The following is a 22516-nucleotide window of genomic DNA, read 5'->3' on the forward strand; positions in this document are numbered from 1 at the left end:
AAATGTGTGGCACGCACTCCTGGTGTTCTTTCAGTGATTAGCAAACACCCCGTCCCATAACTTAAATATACGATGTATAATTAACCTTTCACTTGTAAATTTAAAAGCTGAATATTAAAAATGCTGACTATATCCTCTGCCATTTCTGTCCACGAGAGGTGTGGGTCTCTGCATCTCAAGTCATGCATTTATTCTTTCAATCATGCTTCATTCAGCTGGCAAGGGGTTAACATGCAGGCCCCTTCTCCCCTCTGCAGCAGCAGCCAGGGGCTTGGGGCTCTCCCTCCCTTCTCCAGCTTCCACTCCCTGACCCATCCCCAGTGGATGGGGTGGCATATAGTGCATGGGGAGTCAGCAGCCCAGAGCACCCATGTTGCATGGTGCCACAGAGGAGTCCCCAGGGAGCTGTAGGTGAAGCAAGGCACAGTGGCAAGGTGCACACATGTGCAGCTTGGGACGGGAACTGTGGACCCCGCTAGTGCAACCCCTGCTAGTGTAGCCCCTGGGGCTGTGGCTTCCAGTCACTGAGAAGTTGAGCAGCCCTGAGAAGAATATTATTCCAGGTTAAATCATTGCCATAGACTATCGTATCATCACAGAACTTTTGCTGTGTAGGCATAGTTAATATATTTATTTTCAAAGGAGAAACGATTTGCCCTGTGATAGGGTTGAATCACAATGCCAGGACTTCTTTTACACCATTATACACTAATCTTCTGCAGTTGGTGCTGTAGTGTCTCTTACTGTACCTGTCAGCCTGCTCCTTCTCTCTCTCTCTCTCTCTCTTTCCTGCTTTGGTTCCAGATTTTGTGACAGCTTTTTGCAGTCAGGAACATTATTGCCGCATACCTACAAAATCCCCTGCAGACTTCAGAACACTGACTGCTGCCTTTATCATATTCCCTCCCTGTCTTGCTGTAGACATCTCCCACGTTCCTGCTAGCAGGAGTTATAACTATATGAAGACCCTTAACCACCCCCTTATGCTTAGAAAAGAAGTGGGTGTAAAGGGCATGAAGTTGCAAAGCGTATGAAGTTGCTAGAAGCCTGAATATTTCCAAGTCCCATCTATTCCCTGTCTTTTGGATGCTTCATTGGTTGCTCCTTCATGTCTGTCTTTGTGTGAGAGCATTGGCTGCTAGGTCCCCACACTGTCTTTTTTTGTGGGAAGGTTACCCTGAGGTAAATCCTCTGCCCCATAAAGAGCAGCAGACTAGAGGAGAGTGTCTGACTTTACTTTGCTTTGGAATGGATAAATCTGCTTGCCATCTGACAGGCAAGCAGATCCAGCCTTAGAAACTATGAAACCATAAGGTTTCACATGGGCAGTGGTTCGGGGAATTGGTAGTTCCTGGTGCCACTGAAAGTCCTGGTAAAAAGAGACACTGTTGCCCAAGAATGGTAATATTTTAGAATGTTTTTTAAGACAGGAGGTTGACTAGTAAAGGTCTGCTGCATATGCTCCCTGGTGTATGATTTGTTTGTGGTGCTGTGCTCTTTTTAAATAAATCCCCTACTAATGACATTTATTTGTACAAAATGAAATTTCTCCATAGAACCACCCATGTAAAGCAACCTCTCTATTTACTAGCTTGTCTGAAGTAATCCCAAGTGTACTGAGTACACTATTTCTCCAACTTTATAAGGCCATGTCTATCAATCAACTGAATGTTGCTGGTCCCTTAAGTTGTCTTTCAAGACGCATTCATTTTGTGTATATATGTATACCGATACTTCTTAAAGTGAGTGGGTTCAACACACCAGTGTTTTTATTTATCCAGCTCCACACCAGACCTCTGCATGTGAGGTCATCAATTCAACATGATGAGATCTGCAGGTTGGAAAATACCGCAGGGTCCTTTGTAAGATCCTAGAACACAATATGCTGTAATGGGCTGATCCTGGAGGCTAATTTATTTGTTTTGGGGAAAGTGAGAGTCCAGGGAACTGTATGATTTTATGCCTCTCATTCATAATTGAGGGATAGTGTTAAAGACCCTTTTTGTTCTTCTTTGCAGATATTGAAAAATATTACTTGGTACTCGGAGCGTGTTCTAACAGAGATTTCACTGGGGAGTCTCCTTATACTGGTGGTAATAAGAACCATTCAGTACAACATGACAAGGACAAGGGTAAGAGTTATTTTTAGCATTTATTTGTAGTCTTTAATCGGTGTGAATTCAGTTCCAAACAATGGTTAAAACAAACGAAGAGAGAACCTTTCATGCAGCAAATTGGCACCCAGGCATAGAGGCAAGGGAGGGCAGCACTTAAATAGAGTATTAACTGCTTCTAAATTTGTTAAATAAGTTTGATGGTATCTATTCTATGTAATTGCTTTCATCACAAAAATCCTTAGCCCAGATGTATTACTTATGTCTGGATCCTGAAAGAAAATAACAGACGTCAGGTCAGAAAAGAAATACTAGCCTCCCAGATAACTATATTATAGATAGTACTTTCCACCTGTATTAAAGTGTCCGGAAGTATGGTTTTAGCTTTGCTTTTATTAATTAATAGTGTTCAATCAGCTGATGGTGTAACTGGGATGGGACAAAATCATTTCTGTTCAGAAACAACTTTAAAAATTAATTTTTTGTGTTCTTCTGCATATCATTAAGTGACCTGTGCAAAAGCAAGGACTAGTGGGCTTTCTTCTGAAGATGGCAAACTTCATTTCCTGTCTTCTCCCCATAGAGAGATAATTAGCTGTGTTAGCCTGAAGTTAGGCAGGGCACCTGAGAGACTAGCTCATTCAGACAGGCATGAGATTTTATGGGCAGTAACCTACTTTGTCAGATGCTATGAATGAAGTAGGTTGTTTCCTACAAAATCCTATGCCTCTCAATGAGTAAGTCTCTAAGGCTAGGTACAGATGTTACATTGAATGCGTAGTGGGGGAAAGAGGGTTTCTGTCTGTGCTGCTGCCTGGTCCTGTGGTGCACTGCAGCCCGGCTAGGGGGGACCCCTTCTCCCCAGCAGCAGACAACAGTGGCAGCACAAGTTCCCTGTGCCGCTTTGCTGCTTTGGGAAATCTGGCGGGGGGGACTGACAAGCAGCATCCCTGCCACAGTGGAGCCCGGCCCAGCCCCCTAAGACTCCAGCAGCAAGCTGGGGGTGGGGGCGTTCCTTTTCCCCAGCTGCAGGAGCAGCCACATCATAAGTTCCCTGTGCAACTTTTTGCTATGTGGGAAATTCTGGTGGGGAGGGAGGGGGAGGAGCAGCCTGCCAGGCATGCTCCCTTCCCCCAGTTTTCTGGCTGGCGTCTTGGGGGGGGGGAGTTTGGGCTGGGCTCCCCTGTGGCAGGGGGCTCCTTTCTACTGTTCCCCCCACCAGAGTTTCCTGCGCCGCAAAAAGTGGAGCAAGGAACTCACGCTGCCGGTAATGGCTGCAGATGAGGGAAAGGAGTCCCCCTGCTGGGTGCCCCCCCAAGCTTCTTAGCTGAGGTCTTGCTGGGAGCCAGGCTGGACCCTCTTCCCACAGGAGTGGGGCTCCTTTCCCCCCAACTGTAGCCAACAGTGGTGCTGCACAATCCCTGCACTGCTTTTTGCTGTGCTGGCATTTTCCCCCTGCCAGGCACCTCTGGCAGGAGGAAGGGGTGGAAAAGGAGCCCCCCTGTGGTGCGGGCTCAGCCCTGCCCCCAAGGGCCAAGCTGGAAAGCTCGGAGGGGGTGGGGATGGCCTGGCAGAGGGACTCCTTTTCTACCTTCTTACCCCGGCCAGAGTTCCTGGCACAGTGAAAAGTGGTGCAGGGAACTCGCACTGCTGTTTCTACCACAGCCGGGGGAAAGGAGTGCCCTGCTGTGAAGGCCTCCTCGCCATTTGTTGGCTGGGTTCTGCAGGGGGGAGATGGGCCAGATCTGTGCAGCAGAGGGGGCTCCCTCCCCTCCTCTTCCCCCTTGCTGTTATAGCAAAACATACAGCTATGTTACAGACTTCTGCATGTTTCTTTCATGGGTGAAAATATTTTTGCAGTAAGTTAACCAAAGCATGGTGTTAACAGTACACTAGATCAGAGAATATAAAAGAAAAATTGAAACGAATGTGTTCATGCCAAACAAACAAGAAAATCAGATAACAAGACCAAGAAATGTATTAACCGCCTGTAACCTTAGGGCACTTCCATGCATGCTCTGACATGTTCTGATTAGCAAATGTTGGAGCAGACTCGATTAATTGAGCCTGCTGGAGTGTTTTAGTCAGAATGCTCCAGCATGCTGCAGCGTCTCTTGTATTCACCATCCCCGCGTTTCAAAATGGTGGCAGGGGTGCTTTAAGTAAAGCTTGTCAAATAAGCTTTAGTTAAATGCCCCAGCTGCCATTTTGAAATACAGGACACTGAATACACGAGATGCTGCAGGCAGTTTAATTAGAGCAGCTCCCAAGGCTGCTCTAGTTAAAACACTGCCTATCCCCTCCCCTGGAGCACATGTATAGGTGCCCTTAGTTTGTGAGATCAGACAGACAGACAAAAAGAGGCTGATAGCTAGTTACAGGCTTTATATCAGATGAAAAATAAGCAATACTTTCTCAAGTAACTATTTATAAACAAGAATAATGGTTTGTGAGCCATTTGAAAAGTAATTTATTCTAAATAGCCTGCATTTGGGTATTAAATTCCATATATCTATTAAATTTATCCTTCAGTTTAAGTAAGTAATTATGCTAAAATATTCTCTGTCCAGTTAGAAACAGATTTTTTCCCTTTCTGAGCATCCTGGGATATATTCCAGCCAGCAATGCAGAATGAATTTTCTTGCTTAAAAGAGGAGCTTTGTACTTTGAACTTCATAGCACTTCTGTTGGAATGCTCTATATGTTCCTTCCAGGCCATGCAAATGCAGGTGACAGAGGAAATAGAGTGTTCATATATGTCTAATTTCAGCCTCCTGTAGTGACTGCCAGAATATATAGGTTTCTGGATCCTGGCAGAATAAGTAACAGAAGGAGCCAGAGGCCATAGTACGTTTAGCTCAATTAGATGCTAAGAACGTTCTCTTCTGTTTGTAGCATTTCAGAGTCTGTGTAACTTTCAAAGCGAATAAATGAATATTTTAATCCTGAGAAGTTGAGAGTAACTTCTTAAGGATGGGAATCATTATGTGAAGGGTTAGTAAAATCCCTGCCTAGTGATAATACTTGTCAATAATGTAGTTGGCTTACTTTCTGCCCCAGACTTGTAATTCTTCACAAAAAGTGAGCGTACAACGAGCAACTCCCACCACATTTAATATGTGCTACAACAAATCATTCCTTGCTGTATGGTGCTTAAGATTTATTATTTTCTTCATATTGAGGAATAGTGTAATCCATGTTCACTTGTCTCTTCTACATGAACAGGCTCAATGAATATTACAGTCCCTAGAGGACTGTGGATTTTGCAGTTTTATTAGTGTTGTGGATTTCTTTAACAAAGCCACTGCTTTAGTGCATTTTCTTGGTCCAGAGGGGATGTCTGTGTGGTTACAAAGCAGTTCAGCCCAGCCAGGTTAGACTAATCAGCAAAGATTGAATCAATTCAGGCTCAGGCTTTTTGAATGTCTGTCTCTGTCCTAAGAGTGCAGAGTTGGACAGAGGAAAGGAAAGAGATAAAAGATGATAACAGTAGTTTTCCTCTGACTTTTAGCAGTTTTGATTGCCATCTCACTATGCATCACATGTGATATTTTAAAATATCAATACAGATGCATACTATGGTACCTGTACAAGAGACCAGCCCTATTTGGTGAACACACACCGTAATCAATCTTTTAAACATTCCTAAGTATACACAGTGCAGTTCCACTCTGACAGAAGACCACCTTTGTTAAGCAGTGGAAGCTTCAATCCTTTGAATGGTTTTGTATGACTAGTCTCAGTGTATCTGATAAGAATGGTTTCATATATTTTTCCCCTCTTTTTCCAACAGGACAAATACCTTCATACAAATTGTCTGGCAGCCTTAGCAAATATGTCAGCACAGTTCCGTTCACTTCATCAGTATGCTGCTCAGAGAATCATCAGGTAAATATGAGTCTTTGAAAAAATATTTAAATTAGCCTGCGCCTAAGTTCAGAAGGAAAGGGACCTGAATTTTCTGTGGCTCAGTACATATAATTAAAATAGATAACTGAAATTGGAATTAAGTTCCCTCATGAAGTTGTGGCTCAGTTTCAAATAAGTGGAAATATGAATCTTCTTCTGACTTCTTATGTCCTTCATAGAACAGCTGTAGGAGTTGCTTTTAAAGTGATTGTCTGTATTGTATTATTTTTGTCTCTTGTTCTGTTATTACAAATGGGCAATTCTTTTCCAGAATGGTGCTTTCAGCTGGGTATATTTCTGCTTGCCTTGATGACAAAGGACCTGTTTTTTTAAGTTTGACCAAATGTAGTCTCTTCTTTGCATGAGGTCTTCTTAAAGCTGCTACATTTACTTACCTTATTTAAAAGTTTAAAATATCAGCCTTTTGAGTAACGAGTTAGCTCATATGCTGTTAAAAGGGTCACAGTTTTCATAGAATCCTAGATATAGAAGATAGGAAAGATAATGTTCAGAGTTCATCATATAACAGTGAGAGAGAGGTGTAAGGGTAAGCAATAGTATGGGACACACCTGTTTATTTTAGCAGCTAATCCAACCTGATGTTCAAAAGAACATAAATATGTCCTGTACAGTACAGTTTTGCTGGCAGGGGGCAAAATTATAATGCTTATTAAATATAGACTTTATGCATACAAAAAAGTCCTTACTCGACAAGTATGTAGGGGGGGTATAGTTTGTAAAAATTCATATTTATGAAAATAGGTATTTCATTTAAATATTGGTTCAGAGGGGTTGATTTCTCAGGCCTCTCCTGTTCTTGAAGTGCTTGCTTCTTTTGCAGTAAGACTGGAAGAGACCTACTGAGCCATCATGTATAGTCCCTTGAGTTTGCATGTAACCATTTGTCCACAACAGCATCCATTCTGGCCCCTCTTGCACACGGCATCACAACCACAAAATACCTGGTAAAAAAAGAAAGTATTATAAGAGAGCAAGAGAGAAGGCAGCAGGTGTGCCATGTAAAGGAATTTAGTATATATTAGGTCAGGGATACTCAAATGATCTTAGGAAGGGGACCACTGCAGTACTACAGGAGAAGGCAAACCCTCCCCCTACAAAAAAGACAAAAATTAAAACAACACTGCCACTAAAAATAAAAACCCCTTAAGAGCTCTTATCAGTTTGATTATGGAAAAAACTCCTTCCTAACCCCAGATCTGGCAGTCTGGTTGACCCTGTGCGTGTGAGCCAGATCTGTCAGCCTACATGGGAGCTGCTAGGTTATACAGGTAACCCACCCAGAACCCAACTTCCCTTTCAGCCTCTCGCAGGGATATTGGATGTGATGTCACTTATCCTATACTTTTATGACTTTCATCTTGAAGGAATGCAGGTTCGCTGCCCCACCATTTTGCCTGAAAGACCATTTCAGAACATCACATTTCTAATGTTTAGAGATTGTCTCCAGAGTTGGTTCACAATCAGTTTCTGTGCATTTGATCTTGCACCTATATTGTCCTTTATGTTAAATAACTCTGTGATGCTGTTTGAATCCCTTACTGATGAAAGTACCTTCCACCATCATCTCCATGCTTGACATCAGTCTTTCTTTCATACCCAGTGATAACAGCCTAAAATAGGTGCTCATTTTGCATTCTGAACGGCCTTACTTCCAGTGTCTGTCATGTCTGAAACTCAGTCTGTCACCTCTATGTGAAGCAGTCTTAAATAGCTCCCTTGCTGTCATTCTTACTCATTTCTCAATTCCTGGTCTCTTTAAGGCCACCCGCCGTTCACACTTACCAGTATGTTTTCTCCAAAGGTTCTAAGTCAAAATTTGCACGTGTCAAACAGTACTGTTGCTCACAGATGCCTTTGGCAGAGGGTATATATTTAATCCTCAGAATTTTTTGTGGCTTGTAATGATTTTCAGAATATGTTGTTAATGAACTTCTTCATGCTTCAAAATTCTCCCTAGAACTGGCTTTCCTATGCTTCTAGCTGGGGCAGTCATCCCTTTCTATCCTCCAGCTGCTTCTTTTTTTACGCCCTTCATTTTAAAATGCTTTTGATACATTGTAGCCAATTAATACTTCCCCTGTTTGTGAAAACCTTTTCCTTAGTGAGCACTGGATCCTTCTCACAGGCTGTCCTCACCATCTGGAACAGCATCTCGGAGGCAGATTGCCTCCCTGATGATGTTTCTTAAATCTCATTTCAAGACCCAGGCAAGGACGTGCAACACAATTAAATCCTCTTGAGTTGTTGCTGATTGACAATAAACTGTGGAGTGGGGGGGGGGGGGGGGGTGTGTCGGTCCATCTTCATCTATTTTGTCATATACAGGTTTCCTTCGCCAACCTCGGTGGTGCCAACCATGGTTTTGAGTATCCATGCTTCAGGGAAAGGGGGAGTACAGTTGGAAAATACCACCCCCCCATGCCCCCCTAGGCCTGCTGGTGCCTCTCACTCCCCCCCCCTGCTCCCTCAGTCCTGCCGGTTTTGACAACCATGGAAACTCTGGGGAACCTAACCCCTGTGGTTGGTGAGGGAAACCTGTATGCTGACACTGCCTGTGATACATTTACTTGCTTTTATTTGTGAAGGATAATTATTCCATATTCTTATCTGGAAGATATGATACAAATATTGAAGTGTCTTGTTCCTCTTGGATAGCTACAGAGAATGTGTTTATGGATCTGCTTTGCTTAATTCAGAAAACAGCAAGTTTTCTGTCATGTTTAGATTAAGCATATCAAGCTGTATGTCACAGACTAATCTTGTATAAAGCCAATACAGTTAAAACCACATTTTAAATACAGTGCCCAGTATTGCTTTATGCAGAAATAAAAATGGGGGAGTTAGAGCAACCAAAGAAGGTAACGTAGACATTGGAGAAAACATTTGCTTTTTAAAAAGAGCATGAGCCACTTTTCTCCATTTGTACAGCATCTCACATGGTGGGTCTCCTTGACTCAATGGTAATGTAAGCAACAGCAACAAGGTCACAAGTAGTTTGGCTTCAGTGAGAGTTTTGTCTGAGTAAAAATGCAAGACTATACCTGGAATATCGGTGATCTTTTGTACCAAGCAGAAAATTGCTCAACTACAACTGCCATTAAATTCAAAAGCTTTTGAAGGGGAGGAGGTGGTTGCTTTCAATCCTGTTGAGGTGCCATCAGGTTTGGGGCCAGACCTACTAGATGGAAAGTTTAAGAGGACAAGTTTACTGTAGAATACAGTGTAAGACAAGATGGCAACAAATGAGTGTGAGCAACAATTCTAGACATCAAGGCAAAGGGGCACCAAGAGCACCCATCGGGGGCTAACGTGTCTTTACACAAATGCCAGGAGCATGGGGAATAAGCAGGGGGAGCTCACACTCTTATTTGCTAGCACCTGGTATGACCTAGTCGGCTTAACGGAAACATGGTGGGATCTACTCACGACTGGGCAGTAGGCATTGAGGGGTACACGTTGTATAGACAAGACAGCGTGGAAAAAAGGCAGGGGTGTAGCTTTCTGTTAGGGAGCAGTACACTTCTTCCATCGTCAAGGCGGGGGTAGAGGAAGGGAATACCGAGGTATTGTGTGTCAGGATACAGGGGGGTCCAGGGTAAAAGGACTTGGTAGTGGGGATCTACTACAGGCCTCCTCATCAGGATGATGAGCTAGACCTGGTATTCTCCAGGCAGCTCTCAGAGGCTGTTCAGGTAAGAGAGGCAGTGGTCATGGGGGACCTAAATTACCCGGACATCTGCTGAAAGGAGCAGACCACTCACGTAGGTTCTTAAACGGCATGCAGAACCTTCACCTAACCCAGGAGGTGTTCAGTCCCTCCAGGGGTAACGCCTTGCTAGATGTGGTCTTAGCAACAAGGGATGATCTTGTGGGTAACCTGTGAGTGCACAGTAACCTGGGAAATAGTGACCATCATTTGGGTACAAGTCTGCAGGCCCGGATGACCTCCATCCATGGGTGCTGAAGGAATTGGCCAGTGTCATAGCTGAGCCACTGGCACAGCTGTTTCAGCACTCATGGTGCTCCGGCCAGGTCCCTGAAGACTGGAAAAGGGCCAACATGGTGCCCATTTTTAAGAAGGGGAGAAGGGATGAGCCAGGTAACTTTAGGCTAGTCAGTCTTACCTCTATCCTTGGGAAAACACTGGAAAAAATCATTAAAGACCGCATTTGTGAAAGCCCAGCAGGGGAAATGATGCTGAAAGGAAACCAGCATGGGTTCATCACAGGTATATCCTGCCTGACAAACCTTATAGCCTTTTACAACCAGGTCACACACTGCCTTCACACTGGAGCTGAGGCTTTAAGATGGCCTTTGATACAGTTTTGCATCCTATTCTCTTAAGGAAGCTAGCAGGCTGTGGAGTGGAGGCTTACAGTCAGGTGGGTGGCCAACTGACTTAGGGACCGCATCCAGAGAGTGGTGGTGGATGGGTCATTTTTGTCCTGGAAGGAGGTGGGCAGTGGTGTCCCGCAAGGTTCGGTCCTTGGACCGGTGTTATTTAATATTTCATCAGCGATTTTGATGAGGGTGTGGAGAGCCAAGTTCACAGATGACGCCAAGTTATGGGGCAAAGTTAACACACTGGAGGGCAGGGAGTGGATACAGGCCGACCTGGACAGGTTGGATCAATGGGCAGAAAGAAATGGGATGAAGTTCAACAAAGATATATGTAAGGTACTCCACCTAGGGAGGAGGAATCCCCAGCACACCTATAGGTTGGGGGATGACCTCCTCAGCAGCTGATTGGGATCTTAGAGTCATAGTTGACTCCAAGATGAACATGAGCCGGCAGTGTAACGAGGCTATCAACAAAACCAATCGCACCTTGTCGTATATTAGCAGATGCATGACCAACTGATTGAGGGAGGTGATGCTCCCCCTCTATGCAGCACTAGTCAGGCCACAGTTGGAGTACTGTGTCCAGTTCTGGGCACTGCACTTCAAGAGGGATGTGGAGAATCTGGAGAGGGTCCAGAGGAGGGCCACTCATATGATTAGTGGCCTCCGTGCAAGAACCTACGAGGGGAGGTTGAGAGATCTGGATCTCTTCTGCCTTCACAAGAGATGTCTGAAGGGAGACCTTGTAGCTGCCTATAAGTTTATCAAGGCAGGACAACAGGGAATTGGAGATGCGCTATTTACCAGGGCACCCCTAGGAGTAATTAGGAATAATGGGTACAAACTAGTGGAGAGTAGATTCAGGTTAGACATTAGGAAGAAATTTTTCATAGTAATGGTGGCCAGAATCTGGAATGGGCTGCTAATAGAGGTGGTACTGTCATCTAACTTGGGGGTCTTCAAGAGGAGGCTGGATAGGCACCTGGCTGGGGTTGTCTGACCTTGGTCCTTTTCCTGACGGGGCAGGGGGTCGGACACAATGATCCTTTGTGGTCCCTTCTGACTCTACAATCAATGAATCTATGAAACAATTGGAGAATAGAGGAAGTAAAGACAAAAGGGTAACAGGAATAATGTCCTGCTTTTTTTACATAGTCCGATGTTCTAAATTAGTGTTTTAAACCGTTGCCCCTGTATAAATATTGCTGTTACTACATAATAAGAGAAGAGGCGATGAAAATAGCTGAAATATAAATCAAGTATAAAATATAGCATAAGCATCCTGGGCAGGTTCAGGTGCTGAATTATACTTAAATTTTTTAGCCCAGATAGACATGAAAGGTATATCCTGTGATTCAAAATATTACAGACTGCTGAAAAGTAGGTTTGGCCTCAATAGGTAGCTGAGAAACTGCTTCCTGCACTGTAACAGCAAACAGCAACGACTCTTCAGGGAGCCAAACTCATGAAGGAAGAATTTTAAACAGCTTTTTTTTTTTAGTTTTACAAAGAAAGTCATTCTTATTATCTAGAACAGGGGTGGCTAACATACAGCACTGGTGGCACAGGCAGCCTCTGTGTGGCATGTGGCAGATGGGAGAGGAGATGGGCAGCTGAGTGGCAGATTGGGCAAGGAGGACAGGGAAAGAAGTAGAAAGCAGAGTAGCAGGTAAGGCAGGGGTAGGGGATCAGGGTGGTGCTTGAAGAAGGTGCAGGGCTAATTTGTGGCATGCTTGCCAAAATGTTGCCCTGCACTGATAAAAAAAAATATCACCCACCAAGAGCAATAGTGGGAGCAAGTATAAACACATGTATACAAGAACAGTGTTATCTGAGTGGGTATTGGCTTTGTGTGGGTAGGAGAAGGGCAGATGGGTATACAGTTGTTTTTAGCCACTGTGATTAAACTTCCTGTTTCAGCACTGATGGGCTCAAACTGCTCCATGTTGCCAAATAGTAAGAAAACAGTGATATTTATATTTAGGCTCCTATTCTGAACCCATCACCAGAGTAAAACATCTCTGTGCGCGGAAATAAACTATGGTATAAATAATAAAAATGCTCATGTTGTGAGGGGCCAAGGAGAGAAGGGAGACAGGGCCATGCCACTAAACATATATTTTAAAATGTTGGATTTTAAAATGTAGTAGCTATAGAAAACTTGACTTAAAATCTGCTTAGAAATACAAGCGAGCATGGTCATAGTTTAAGTCTTGACAGATTCTCTAATAATTTTTCCTTAGTGTGAGAACTAATTTACTTTCCATGCAAGCTCTTTCTTAATCGTCTTCTGAGTGGATACTTCTAATTGTTTTAAATTTTGAAGACTATTCTCCATTAAATACTGACTGAGAATGTCCAAGGTAGTTTGCCTAGGATCCCAATAAAATATAACTTGATAATATTGGATAATTTGCATCACATTCCTGCGGGCTCAGCGGGCCTGGCTCCGTGGCGCGGCGCTGCGCTAGCCGGCAGGACGGGGCTCCCGCGGGGCTCCGCGCCCGGCATCGAGCCGCGCCCGCCAACACGGGCACCCAGCCTGCGGCCGCCCGGAAACCAATCAGATCAGCACCCGACCCCCCCAAAACAAGGAGGGTCCCCACCGCCCCCAAACAGATCTTCCTTGCAGAAAAAAGGAGGAGGAAAAAATTTAAAAAGAAAAAGAAAATTCGCGGTATCCTCCGGATTAAAGCATCCACTGATTTTATTCTCCATTAAATACTGACTGAGAATGTCCAAGGTAGTTTGTATAGGATCCCAATAAAATATAACTCGATAATATTGGATAATTTACATCACATTCCTGCAGGCTTAAATTGACTGATCTGTGTAAATCTTTTTATCACATGCAGCTGTTGGAAATAAAATTAGATGAAATAGATGCGTGATAATAAAATCAGAGGCATTCATCCAATACAAGCTATATCCTCCTCTGGAGATGTGTGCGCCCACGCATGTGTAGCCTTTCCCACTTTTATTATTCCAGTCTTTTTGTTTACAGTTTGCTATTAATTATATAGAGACTATTTTTGCAGTGGGATAAGGATAACATCTCCTATCCACCTCTCATGAGTTTGTAGAGTGCTGACAACTGTTGTATCTGGAATGATACGGTACTTTGTTGTAAAAAAAAAAAAAAAAAAAAAAAAAAAAAAAAGCACGGAGGTGTCATTATTGTCAGGTAACTGTCTGAACTGCTGAAACCAGCCTTGTAGTAGCTAGGCGACAAGACAGTCAGGTGTGTGGCTACTACATAACCGCAGCCAGGAGAGCCTTTGTTTGCTTAGTTTACTGAAGCCTGTAGTTTCAAATGTATTTATCCTCCCTTATTGTGTGTATAGTTATTAGATACTAAAATTGCAAACTCAATGAGCATATTACTGCATTAGTAGTATAATGCGGGTCACTTAAAGACCACAGCTCATCTGGCTATAATTTCATTGGTGTGCTTCAGAGCAGTTTTGACTGCTACCTGAAGCCTGTTCAGTCATTTGTTAGCCAGGGTGTGTACGTGTTACTGTATGGCCCCTTGAAAGAAAAAAAAGTTTAAACTTGAATACCTGGATTCTGACCTCCCACCTATGTTGCACTGAACTGAATTGTCACAAAAGGAAGAATCTGATCATTAACAGCAAGCAGACCGACAGAGTATTATAGGATAAGTGTTTTGTCCTATATGCTGTTTCCTAAGCGCACATATGCCACTAGAGGTTGTCAGACACTTCTCTAATTGAACCCACGCACACACTTGCTAATTAAATTAATTTACAGAGCTACAGAAGCAGTATCCATCATTCCTTGCACTCTCCCACCCTATCGCTTCGCCTACACACTCCCACCTGCTTGTACCAGTAGAGAGCTGCACTGGCTCTGCCAATCTGTGTTAATGAGAGAAATTGGGAACTTCAGAGTGAAATATAAAAGGGCGTTTTCCTCTCTCATATGTATAAAATCAAAGGAATGTTTTAACTTAGTTGAGAAGGTCAGTGCTGTAAATAGAAGGCAGGAAGGGGGATGGGCATAGCTTGAACAATTTACATGGTATCCATGAGAATTGTATTGTCAGGCAAAAAGTCCAAGTTGATAGAGACTCTAGGTTAGCAGTGATTAGGAAATTCTCAACTTGCACAATTTGGATCACCAAAGTAGACTGTAACATTCTGGAGTTAAATTGCATCCCATCCTGGTTTTGCCCGAGTGGTGGTGATATAGAGCAGGGGTGGGCAATTATTTGGGCCTGTGGGCCACATAGGAAGTTTTGGGAAGCTGTCACAAGACAGGTCAGCACCCCCCCTCACCCCCTCCCCTGCAACAGCTCACCAAACCTCCCTGTGTGGGATGGGGCCACAGGCAGTGGGGATCTGGTGTGGGCATGGATGGCAGGTTCAGCTTCCAGCCTGCCCTTTTACCCTGAGGAGGGGCTTGGGCAGACTCTCTGATCCCTAGCGGGAGCCTGCTAGCTGCATCCACAGTTGATGCCAATGTCTGCCTGATGCACAGGCCAGGAGCTGGTATAAGCTGAGGGGATGTGCTGTAGGGGCAGGGTTGGGGGGGGGGGGGGGGGGGGGGACTGGGAAAAAGCAGGACCCAGCAGGAGGCACACTCGCTGCTGCCAGGACCCTTCTGGCTGTGGACCCCTGGAGCCCGCTTTGGGGCTGCTCTGCGGCTCCTCCATGCTGCTGCTGCCCTGCAGGCCTGGGAATGCCCATGAACCTGTCAGCAGCATCCACAGCCAATGCCAGCGCACACCCAGTGCTACTTCCGGTGCATGGGACGGGGGCTGGCGTAAGCTGTGTATGGGGTCAGATCATGTCCATTAGCCCAGCACGACACAGCAGCCAGAGCTACCAGCTCCATGCAGGCCCGATCCTGTGACTTTGCAGCTGACAACCCACAAGCTGGATGCAATCAGTTGGGAGGCCAGAACCAGCCCACAGGTCATCGTTGCCCACTCCAGTATAGTCAGCTGCGCCCATGCCAGTGATTTGTCTGATGCAAAGAAATCCACAGGTGTTGCCTGAGGATCTGGAGAGTTGTCTTGAGACTTTCACTGAGTGTCATTGGCAAAGTGACCTTCTCTGCCATCAGTCAACCATAAAGCTGCTGGTGGTGATGGGAAACTTTCTCAAGTCTCATCCTGGGCTACTAATTCTGAATTACTTAATGTTCAAGCAAAGTGTCATGAACTTCTTGACGTGACTTCTACTTGAAAGAGTGGTGCAGTGTGTTGGGTGCCTGTGTTTGAATAGTATAGGACATTTGTACCTGGAAAGCTCTCTCATCTTTTCATTTTTATTTTGACCAAGTGATTGAAAAATATTCTTTTTCTTTTTTTCTTGGTATTTTTGAATGGCATCGTAAGGAGTTTAGACAAACCATTCTGTAGTTTTCTTTACAGATGTACGCTCAATAGCATTTTGCAGAAACATGCTTTTCCTGGTATGAATGCTTGCTGTTATTTTTGCAATTTCCAATCTTTAGCCATCTATCTTACCTTAACCCTAGGGTTGATTCTTTTCATTCTTTAATTTTTCCTCTCATTTTTTCCACTGGCAGCATCTGTTGGTTGGCCTTAGAGTTTAAATATCTCTGAAGAATGAAGTGCTTCAATTATTTCTTCAAACTACACACTTTATGCTGTATTGAATACAGTATTGCTTAGGATAAAAGAAGATTGAAATTTCAGGTCGAAGTATTTGCTTTTGAGTTGATTGCTACGGGCTCTTTTTGATGCATGGAAAAGAGAGATGGCTCCTGGATGATGCTGAAAATGTTTCAGAAACGCAAGAACTTTGATTGCTGCAGTAGGATAGAAAATGTCCTGTTTGCAGGATCATCGGTGGTCATTTCTTCTACTTCAGTAGGAAAAATTTACTTCAGTGGCACATTTGATCTAGAAGAACTGGAAGAAAAAACATTTTTATGCTTTGTGTGATCCGTTTTATGTTACTATTTATTAACCTTTAATGACATTTACATTTTACTTTGTTTCCGTTACTTCAGCCTTTTCATTTTCATATTTTAATGCTTTCTGTTCTAGGCACATTGCATCAGGCATTTTCATATAAGTGATATTTGGTAATCATTAAATAGTAATCAGCTGCCTGCAACATTGATCAGCAGCTTGTTTACTTGTTAGTTATAATGAGAAGCCATCACTTAGTGCAGTGGAGGCCAACTTTTTTGGCAGCTGTATGTCACAAATTAGCCCTACACCTCCCCCAAGTGCTTCTCCTGTTCTGTTTCTCTGCCTAACTTGCTGCTCTGCTTCTGCTTCCTGCCCTAACTTCAGTCTCCTAGTGCCAGTCCCTTTCCTTATCTTCTGTGTGCTGCACACAAAGGTTGCTTGCACCACTTGTGGTACATGCGCTGTAGGTTGGCTACCCTTGACTTTTCAGTACTTATAAGGAGCGAAGAATAATTTGAACCAAATAAAAAGAATGATTTTTCATAACACTATTCTTTTGACTTGGGACTTGACCTTTTTCCTCTGTGAAAGGTTAAAGATAAGACCATAGATGAATCTTATTACATATTTTATAATATTGAGTCATATGAATCCATAGTTGCTCTCTTAAAACAAAACATTTTGTATAGTCATATAGAAGATACAGAATCTGATTCTGTGTTTCAGTGCCTTTCTTGAATGATGTTCCTAACATGTGTGAACAAACATATCAGAGTTCTAGCAAATAAATGGTTAAAAGAATTCCTACTGGTTATGAATTGTATTTTAAAAAAATCTTTTTTCTTTGTTATTGCTAGCATCTTAACTTATTTATACTGGTAAAACTGAATGTTTGTTCTCTCATTTACCTGCTAGTATGTAGACTATTTTAGTCGCTTTTTGCTCTTTGAACAAACAGAAAAAGTTTATTCATTTGAGCCTGTTTTTTTTTTTAAGCTGTTGCACAGAACTTGAAAATTTGGAACTACACAGACTAAAACTCTTTAAACACAAAAGAGTGACATAGGGGAAAGAGCTGTCATCTTCAAGTCCATCCCCTGCAGTTGCTGGATTATTGCCTGCTCTATAATTTATATTATAGCATGTTAAACATTTTTTACCAAATGCAAATTTTGGGTACCTTATAGGGCTCTCAAATGAAGTTTTTTTTTTTATATCATTTCCTTTATCCTTCATATATTTATAAAATTAGTTCCCCCTTATAACAGACAGTAAATATATTTTGGTTGCTTGACCTTCTAGTTTCTTTGTTGAGTAGACTTTGTCTTGCTTTTTGCTGGCTGCATACAGTCAGATTAAACACGTTGTTAGCTTCTGACTGATTGTATTGTCTCAAAAAAAAATACATTCCTTGGCTATGTTTTCTGTTCTGTCACGTATGCCTCTTACAAGTTAAGAACAAGTGTGAAATTTAATCAGACTTTCAGAATTGTTGTATTTGGTAGAAGCAAAAGAATTTACAAATGCATATGTTAGTTAGGTTTGGCTGCAGGGAATGCTTCTCCTGTTGCTTGTGGTCCCTATGATGATGATAAAACTCAATAATTTCATTTTTAAACAACTATGTTGGTGATATATTTTTAAATAGATTATTTGATCTACATTATTTTACTAAAAGAGTATCAATGAGGTGTAAATTGCAAAGTGGAAAGCTGGTTTGTACAATTTTAAAATTCATATTTGTTTTCATTTTAAATCAGTCTTAATGAATTTTAAGTAGTTTCTTAGGCTAGGGACAGGCGTTCAAAGAGCCGGAGCCGGAGCCGGAATTGATTCAGTCTTTGTAGGCTAGTCTAACCTGTGTAGATTGAACCAATTTGCAAGTGAATAGACATTCACTTTTGACTCCAGAAATGCAAGCACATGCCTCCAGTGACTCAGGCCAAAAGCTGGAGGATGCTAGAGCAAGCCCTTGGCTTGAGGGAAAATAAGTTGAGGGAAGGGGTGTGGCCAGGCCTAAGTATGACTGGGGAGGGGTTTAAACCCCAACCCTGGCCTGCAGGTCTGTGTGGAGGGGGAGGGGGAAAGTAGCCCCTGGCTCAGGTCTCTGGTCTCCCATCCCAGCTCACTTTCTGGCTGGTGGCAGGAGCGGGGGCGAGGCCTGAGGGGAAGCAAGGGTTTAATCCCCACGTTGTTGAGGGGGAGGGGGCGGCGCGGGCGTGGGCAAGCTCCACTGCCAACAAGCTCCAGGGCTGTGTACCGAGGGCTGCAGCAGTGAGACACCAGTATCCTGAGTGGGAGGGTGGGGTTTAATCCCCTCATTGCAGGCAGCAGCAGTGGGGGCACCATCATGGTGCCCTGGGCTGAGTCCGTCCAAGGAACAGCCAGCTGGCTGTGGGGATGGGGTGGGGGAATGTCACTTGCCTGGGTTGGGGGAGCTGAGGCTAGTTACAGAGCCCAACTCACCACTGCCTCCTGCTGTGTGGGAAGGCAGCCCCAGGGGGCAGCCCCTGTCACCTCCACCCCCACACGGGGGCCACAGGTAGCAGGCAGGCTGTAGCTGCAGCACGGCTCCCCACCCCGCTCCCTCTCCCAGTGGCAGCAGCAGCAGAACAAACTTATTGTGGCAGGTGGGGTTGAAGCACCGGTCGCCCGCTGCCTGCTCGGGGTGGGCTGCTGTGGGCTAGGGGCATGGGCAGCAGCCAGGGGAGGCAGTGGATCACCACAATCCAGTCCAGCCCAGCCCCATGGGCCAGGGGTGTAGACAGCAACTGTCCCCTGGCAGCCCGTCCCTCCCTCTCCCAGTGGCCCCTGGCAGCCTGCCTCTCCCTCTCCCGGCAGTGGAGGTATGGTACCTGTTGCCCACCTTGTGCTCACAGTGGTGCCAGGAGCTTGGGGCAGGTTGCCATGGGCCAGTCTCCATCTGTGCCCCTGAGGGGTGAAGGGGGGGCTAGCCGGACCAGACTGCACTCCTGGGCCATGGGATGAGGCTGGGCTGGACTGGGCTGTGACAGTCCATTGCCTCCCCCTGCCGCTGCCCACTCCCCTGGCCCACAGCAGCCTGCCCTGAGCACCCAGTGCTGCTGTGAGCAGGTGGTTGGTGGCAGGTGCTACCCCTCTGCCTGCCATAAACAGTTTGCTCCACTGCCGCCAGGAGAGGGAGGGGGCTGGAGAGCTGAGCTACAGCTGTAGCCCACCTGCAAACTGGCCCCCATGCAGGGCTGGAAGCAGGAGGTGACAGGTGCTGACCCCCGCCCCCTGGGGCCGCCCCAGCTGGGGCTGTGCTGCTGCAACAGGAGGCAGCTGTGAGTCAGGCTTCATAACTAGTCTTGGCTCCCCCTCCCCCCACAGTCAGGTAACATTGCCCCTCCTTCCCCCTCCCCACAGCCAGCTGGCCACTCCTTGGAGGGACTCAGCCCAGGCCACCATGTCGGTGCCCCGGCCGCTGCTGCCTGCAATGGGGGATTAACCACCCCCTTCCTCCTCAGGCTGCTGGCATCTGGCCACCGTGGCCCCAGGTGCATGAGTGGAGCCTGTTGGTGCCCACACCCCCGCCCCCTTTCAATGGGGGGATTAAACCCCCGCTTCCTCTCAGGCTACCATGGTCTGGCCCTGGCCCCGCTCCTGCTGTTGGAGCAGTGAGTGGGGTGGGGGCCTGGGGATGCCTGGCAAAATCTGCTGTCCCCCTGCTAGGCTGACCTGGCAGCACTCCAGAGCAGGGTCTGCCACCCCCAACCCTTTCTCAGCCAGCCAGAGCAGAGAGAGTTCTCTGGCTACGAAGGAGAGCAGCAAGACCAACCCTGCTTGGCTGGAAAAGACAGTCCAGCCCAGCCCAGGGCTGCAGAGCATGCTGGGATGCTGGAGGACTCTGATTTAACTTAAACCAGGAAGGTGTCTGGGACACAAGTTCCATAAACTGGTTTGACCTCAATCGGTAAAGTCTGATACTACATTCAGCCAGGTTTATCTCAAACCAGTTTTGGGCATTTTGAAACTGGTTTATATGCACTGAACTTATGTTCTGTTACAGGTTTAAACCAGTTTCTGATCACTTAAACCAGTTTATGTGTAACTTCTGTCCCTAGTCTTAAGATGCAAAGCTTCTGTGTGCGTGGTTCATTCATTTTCCTATTGCTTTTAAGAAGAGCTGAAGGATTCCTGCACCATGCAGGATAAAGCTCTAAGGTAAAATAGGAATTTCAAAATAGCTTAATGTCCTCACCCATTTCTTAGTAGTAAATTGCTGCAATGTGTGTGTAGGTTTTTTTTTTTCTTTCTTTTTAAACTCCAAACTTAACCTTTCTTCAAAGGGATCTCTGTGTATAGCATCGGAAGACATTTTGAGTTGGCCAGGTTTTTTCTTATTCGGTTAGCATAGTACATGCTTTTAGTAGCAAAATAAAAACATTTATGCAGCAGCAAGATGTGTATGTCCTAGGCTATTTATCAGAGGTCATGGTGAAATTAAAATCCTGGAATTACTAGTGTGAAAATGTAGTGGGAGATTAGACCTTTGAGATTGCTTAATGAAGTTTCCTAACAGAGATATGTCCAAGTCATAATTATGAACTCAACACTCTTTAGGCTGCTCACATAGGAAGACAAACAAATTGCTACGCCATCCTGCTTTCACCAGTGTGAGCATTCTAGTTTTCCTGCTTCTTATTTTTGTTCCTTTGCTCACCATGCTAGAGTAAAGCTTTTCAAGATATCTTTTCCTATTTTGTGTCAGCATAGCAGTAGACACCAAGGCAAAAATGAGTGAAATAGGACTGCTCACAGTCAAACTTGCTTCTCAAGAAGAACTCAAAAGGGAAAAACTTTTACTGCGTAAATGTTTGAGGCAAAATGGTTCTTTTTTCTAGGTCCTCTCTTGATGAAAAAGCTAAATCTAAAAACTTAGCAATGGCTCTTGATTTTTGGATTCTTTTGTTTATAATGGAAGGTAAAACTTAAAGGGTGCCTGTAGACATGTGGGAAGGTTGCTCTGATGCATTGTAATTACAGCACATCAGAGCAGACTCAGTTGAGACTGCTGGAGTGTGTTAGTTAGCATGCTCCAGCCAGCCTCTGCACCTCATGTATCAGTGTCCCCATGCTTCAAAAAGGCAGCGGGGGCTGTGGTGCTTTAACTGAAGCTCGTTCACTTTATCTAAAGGTTGGACGTTAATACACGAAACGTTGCAGGTGCTTTAATTAAAGTGGCTCTTGGAGCCACTCTGATTAAAGTGCCTCCTCCTCCCTATACCCCAGTAATGTGCAAAAACACCAGTTAATACCAGTCACCACTGAAGCACTGAGGGCAGTGGAGGAGCTTAGCAGGCAGGTATGGGTGAGTGAAGATGCCATGTTTAAAACCTCACAAACTGTTTTTGGGCTTCAAGAGCTCATAGAACTGTTGTATCTTAGTGGAAATTAATTCCATCAAGTTGGAGACAGATTATTTTTTAAGTAAATTTTCCTTGTACTTCTGTTGAATTCAGGACATGATACTCTGATATTTTGATTCATAATTTTGAGGGAAAACATTTATATTTAAAAACTATAGGCCTTCATTTTTTAATAGTCATTTAATGAGGAATTTGCAACTTCACAGTCTCAGGAAGTTGCCAGGAAGCAGAGTTATGTAATATTTCTGCACACTTATTAGAACATGAGAATGGGAATTCCTGCACTATTGTCCCAGTGGCCTTGCTGTCTGCAGGCAGTTTGTAAGAGATGCCCAGCATCTCTGCAGTTTAAGGACATGAGAGCTTGCGGGTGCTAAGTTCTTCTGGACAAGCACTCTTTCTTTTTACTAGCTAGTCAAATGGCACCCAGTGAACAGACTTTTAGCTGCTACTGTAATACAAATTAATAACATGGGCTTAGTCGGTCACAACCCAGATTCAAATCCTAATGGGAGTTAAGTGAACCTCTGTGTATGGATCTCTCAGTTTATCCTTTAATGGAGACATTTCCATAGTGGAAAATCTTGAGAAGAGGAATGAATTCTGGTCAAATACTGGTAAATACAGCAGCATTAATTGACAGCAAGTCCTTTACTTACACATGTGTAACCAGGGTGCCTAACCCTTGTTATTTTGAGAGAGCAGCAGAATAGGTAGGTCTGCTGCAGGCAGGAGTTTGGGGCCAGCTGCGAGAAAGTAGGGAGTCAAGGAAAGAGAAAGATGGGAGCTACAAAGCTGTAAGCAGTGGGATGAGCAGGCTGCCTTGCACT

The 22516-nt window shown here is 44.5% G+C and overlaps 1 protein-coding gene across 2 annotated transcripts in view; it reads left to right on the top strand.

Moving 5' to 3' along the window:
• The window catches only part of DYM (dymeclin), a 373790-nt gene that overhangs the window by 184890 nt on the left and 166384 nt on the right, over positions 1 to 22516 (top strand). For both annotated transcript variants that reach the window (XM_006030025.2, XM_025211554.1), the window contains 2 exons: positions 2019 to 2132; positions 5908 to 6002. In XM_006030025.2, the coding sequence (XP_006030087.1) occupies positions 2019 to 2132; positions 5908 to 6002 (209 nt within the window). The remainder of the gene's footprint in view (positions 1 to 2018; positions 2133 to 5907; positions 6003 to 22516) is intronic.

Source organism: Alligator sinensis, unplaced genomic scaffold, assembly GCF_000455745.1.
Source record: "Alligator sinensis unplaced genomic scaffold, ASM45574v1 scaffold1204_1, whole genome shotgun sequence".
Lineage (NCBI taxonomy): Eukaryota > Metazoa > Chordata > Crocodylia > Alligatoridae > Alligator > Alligator sinensis.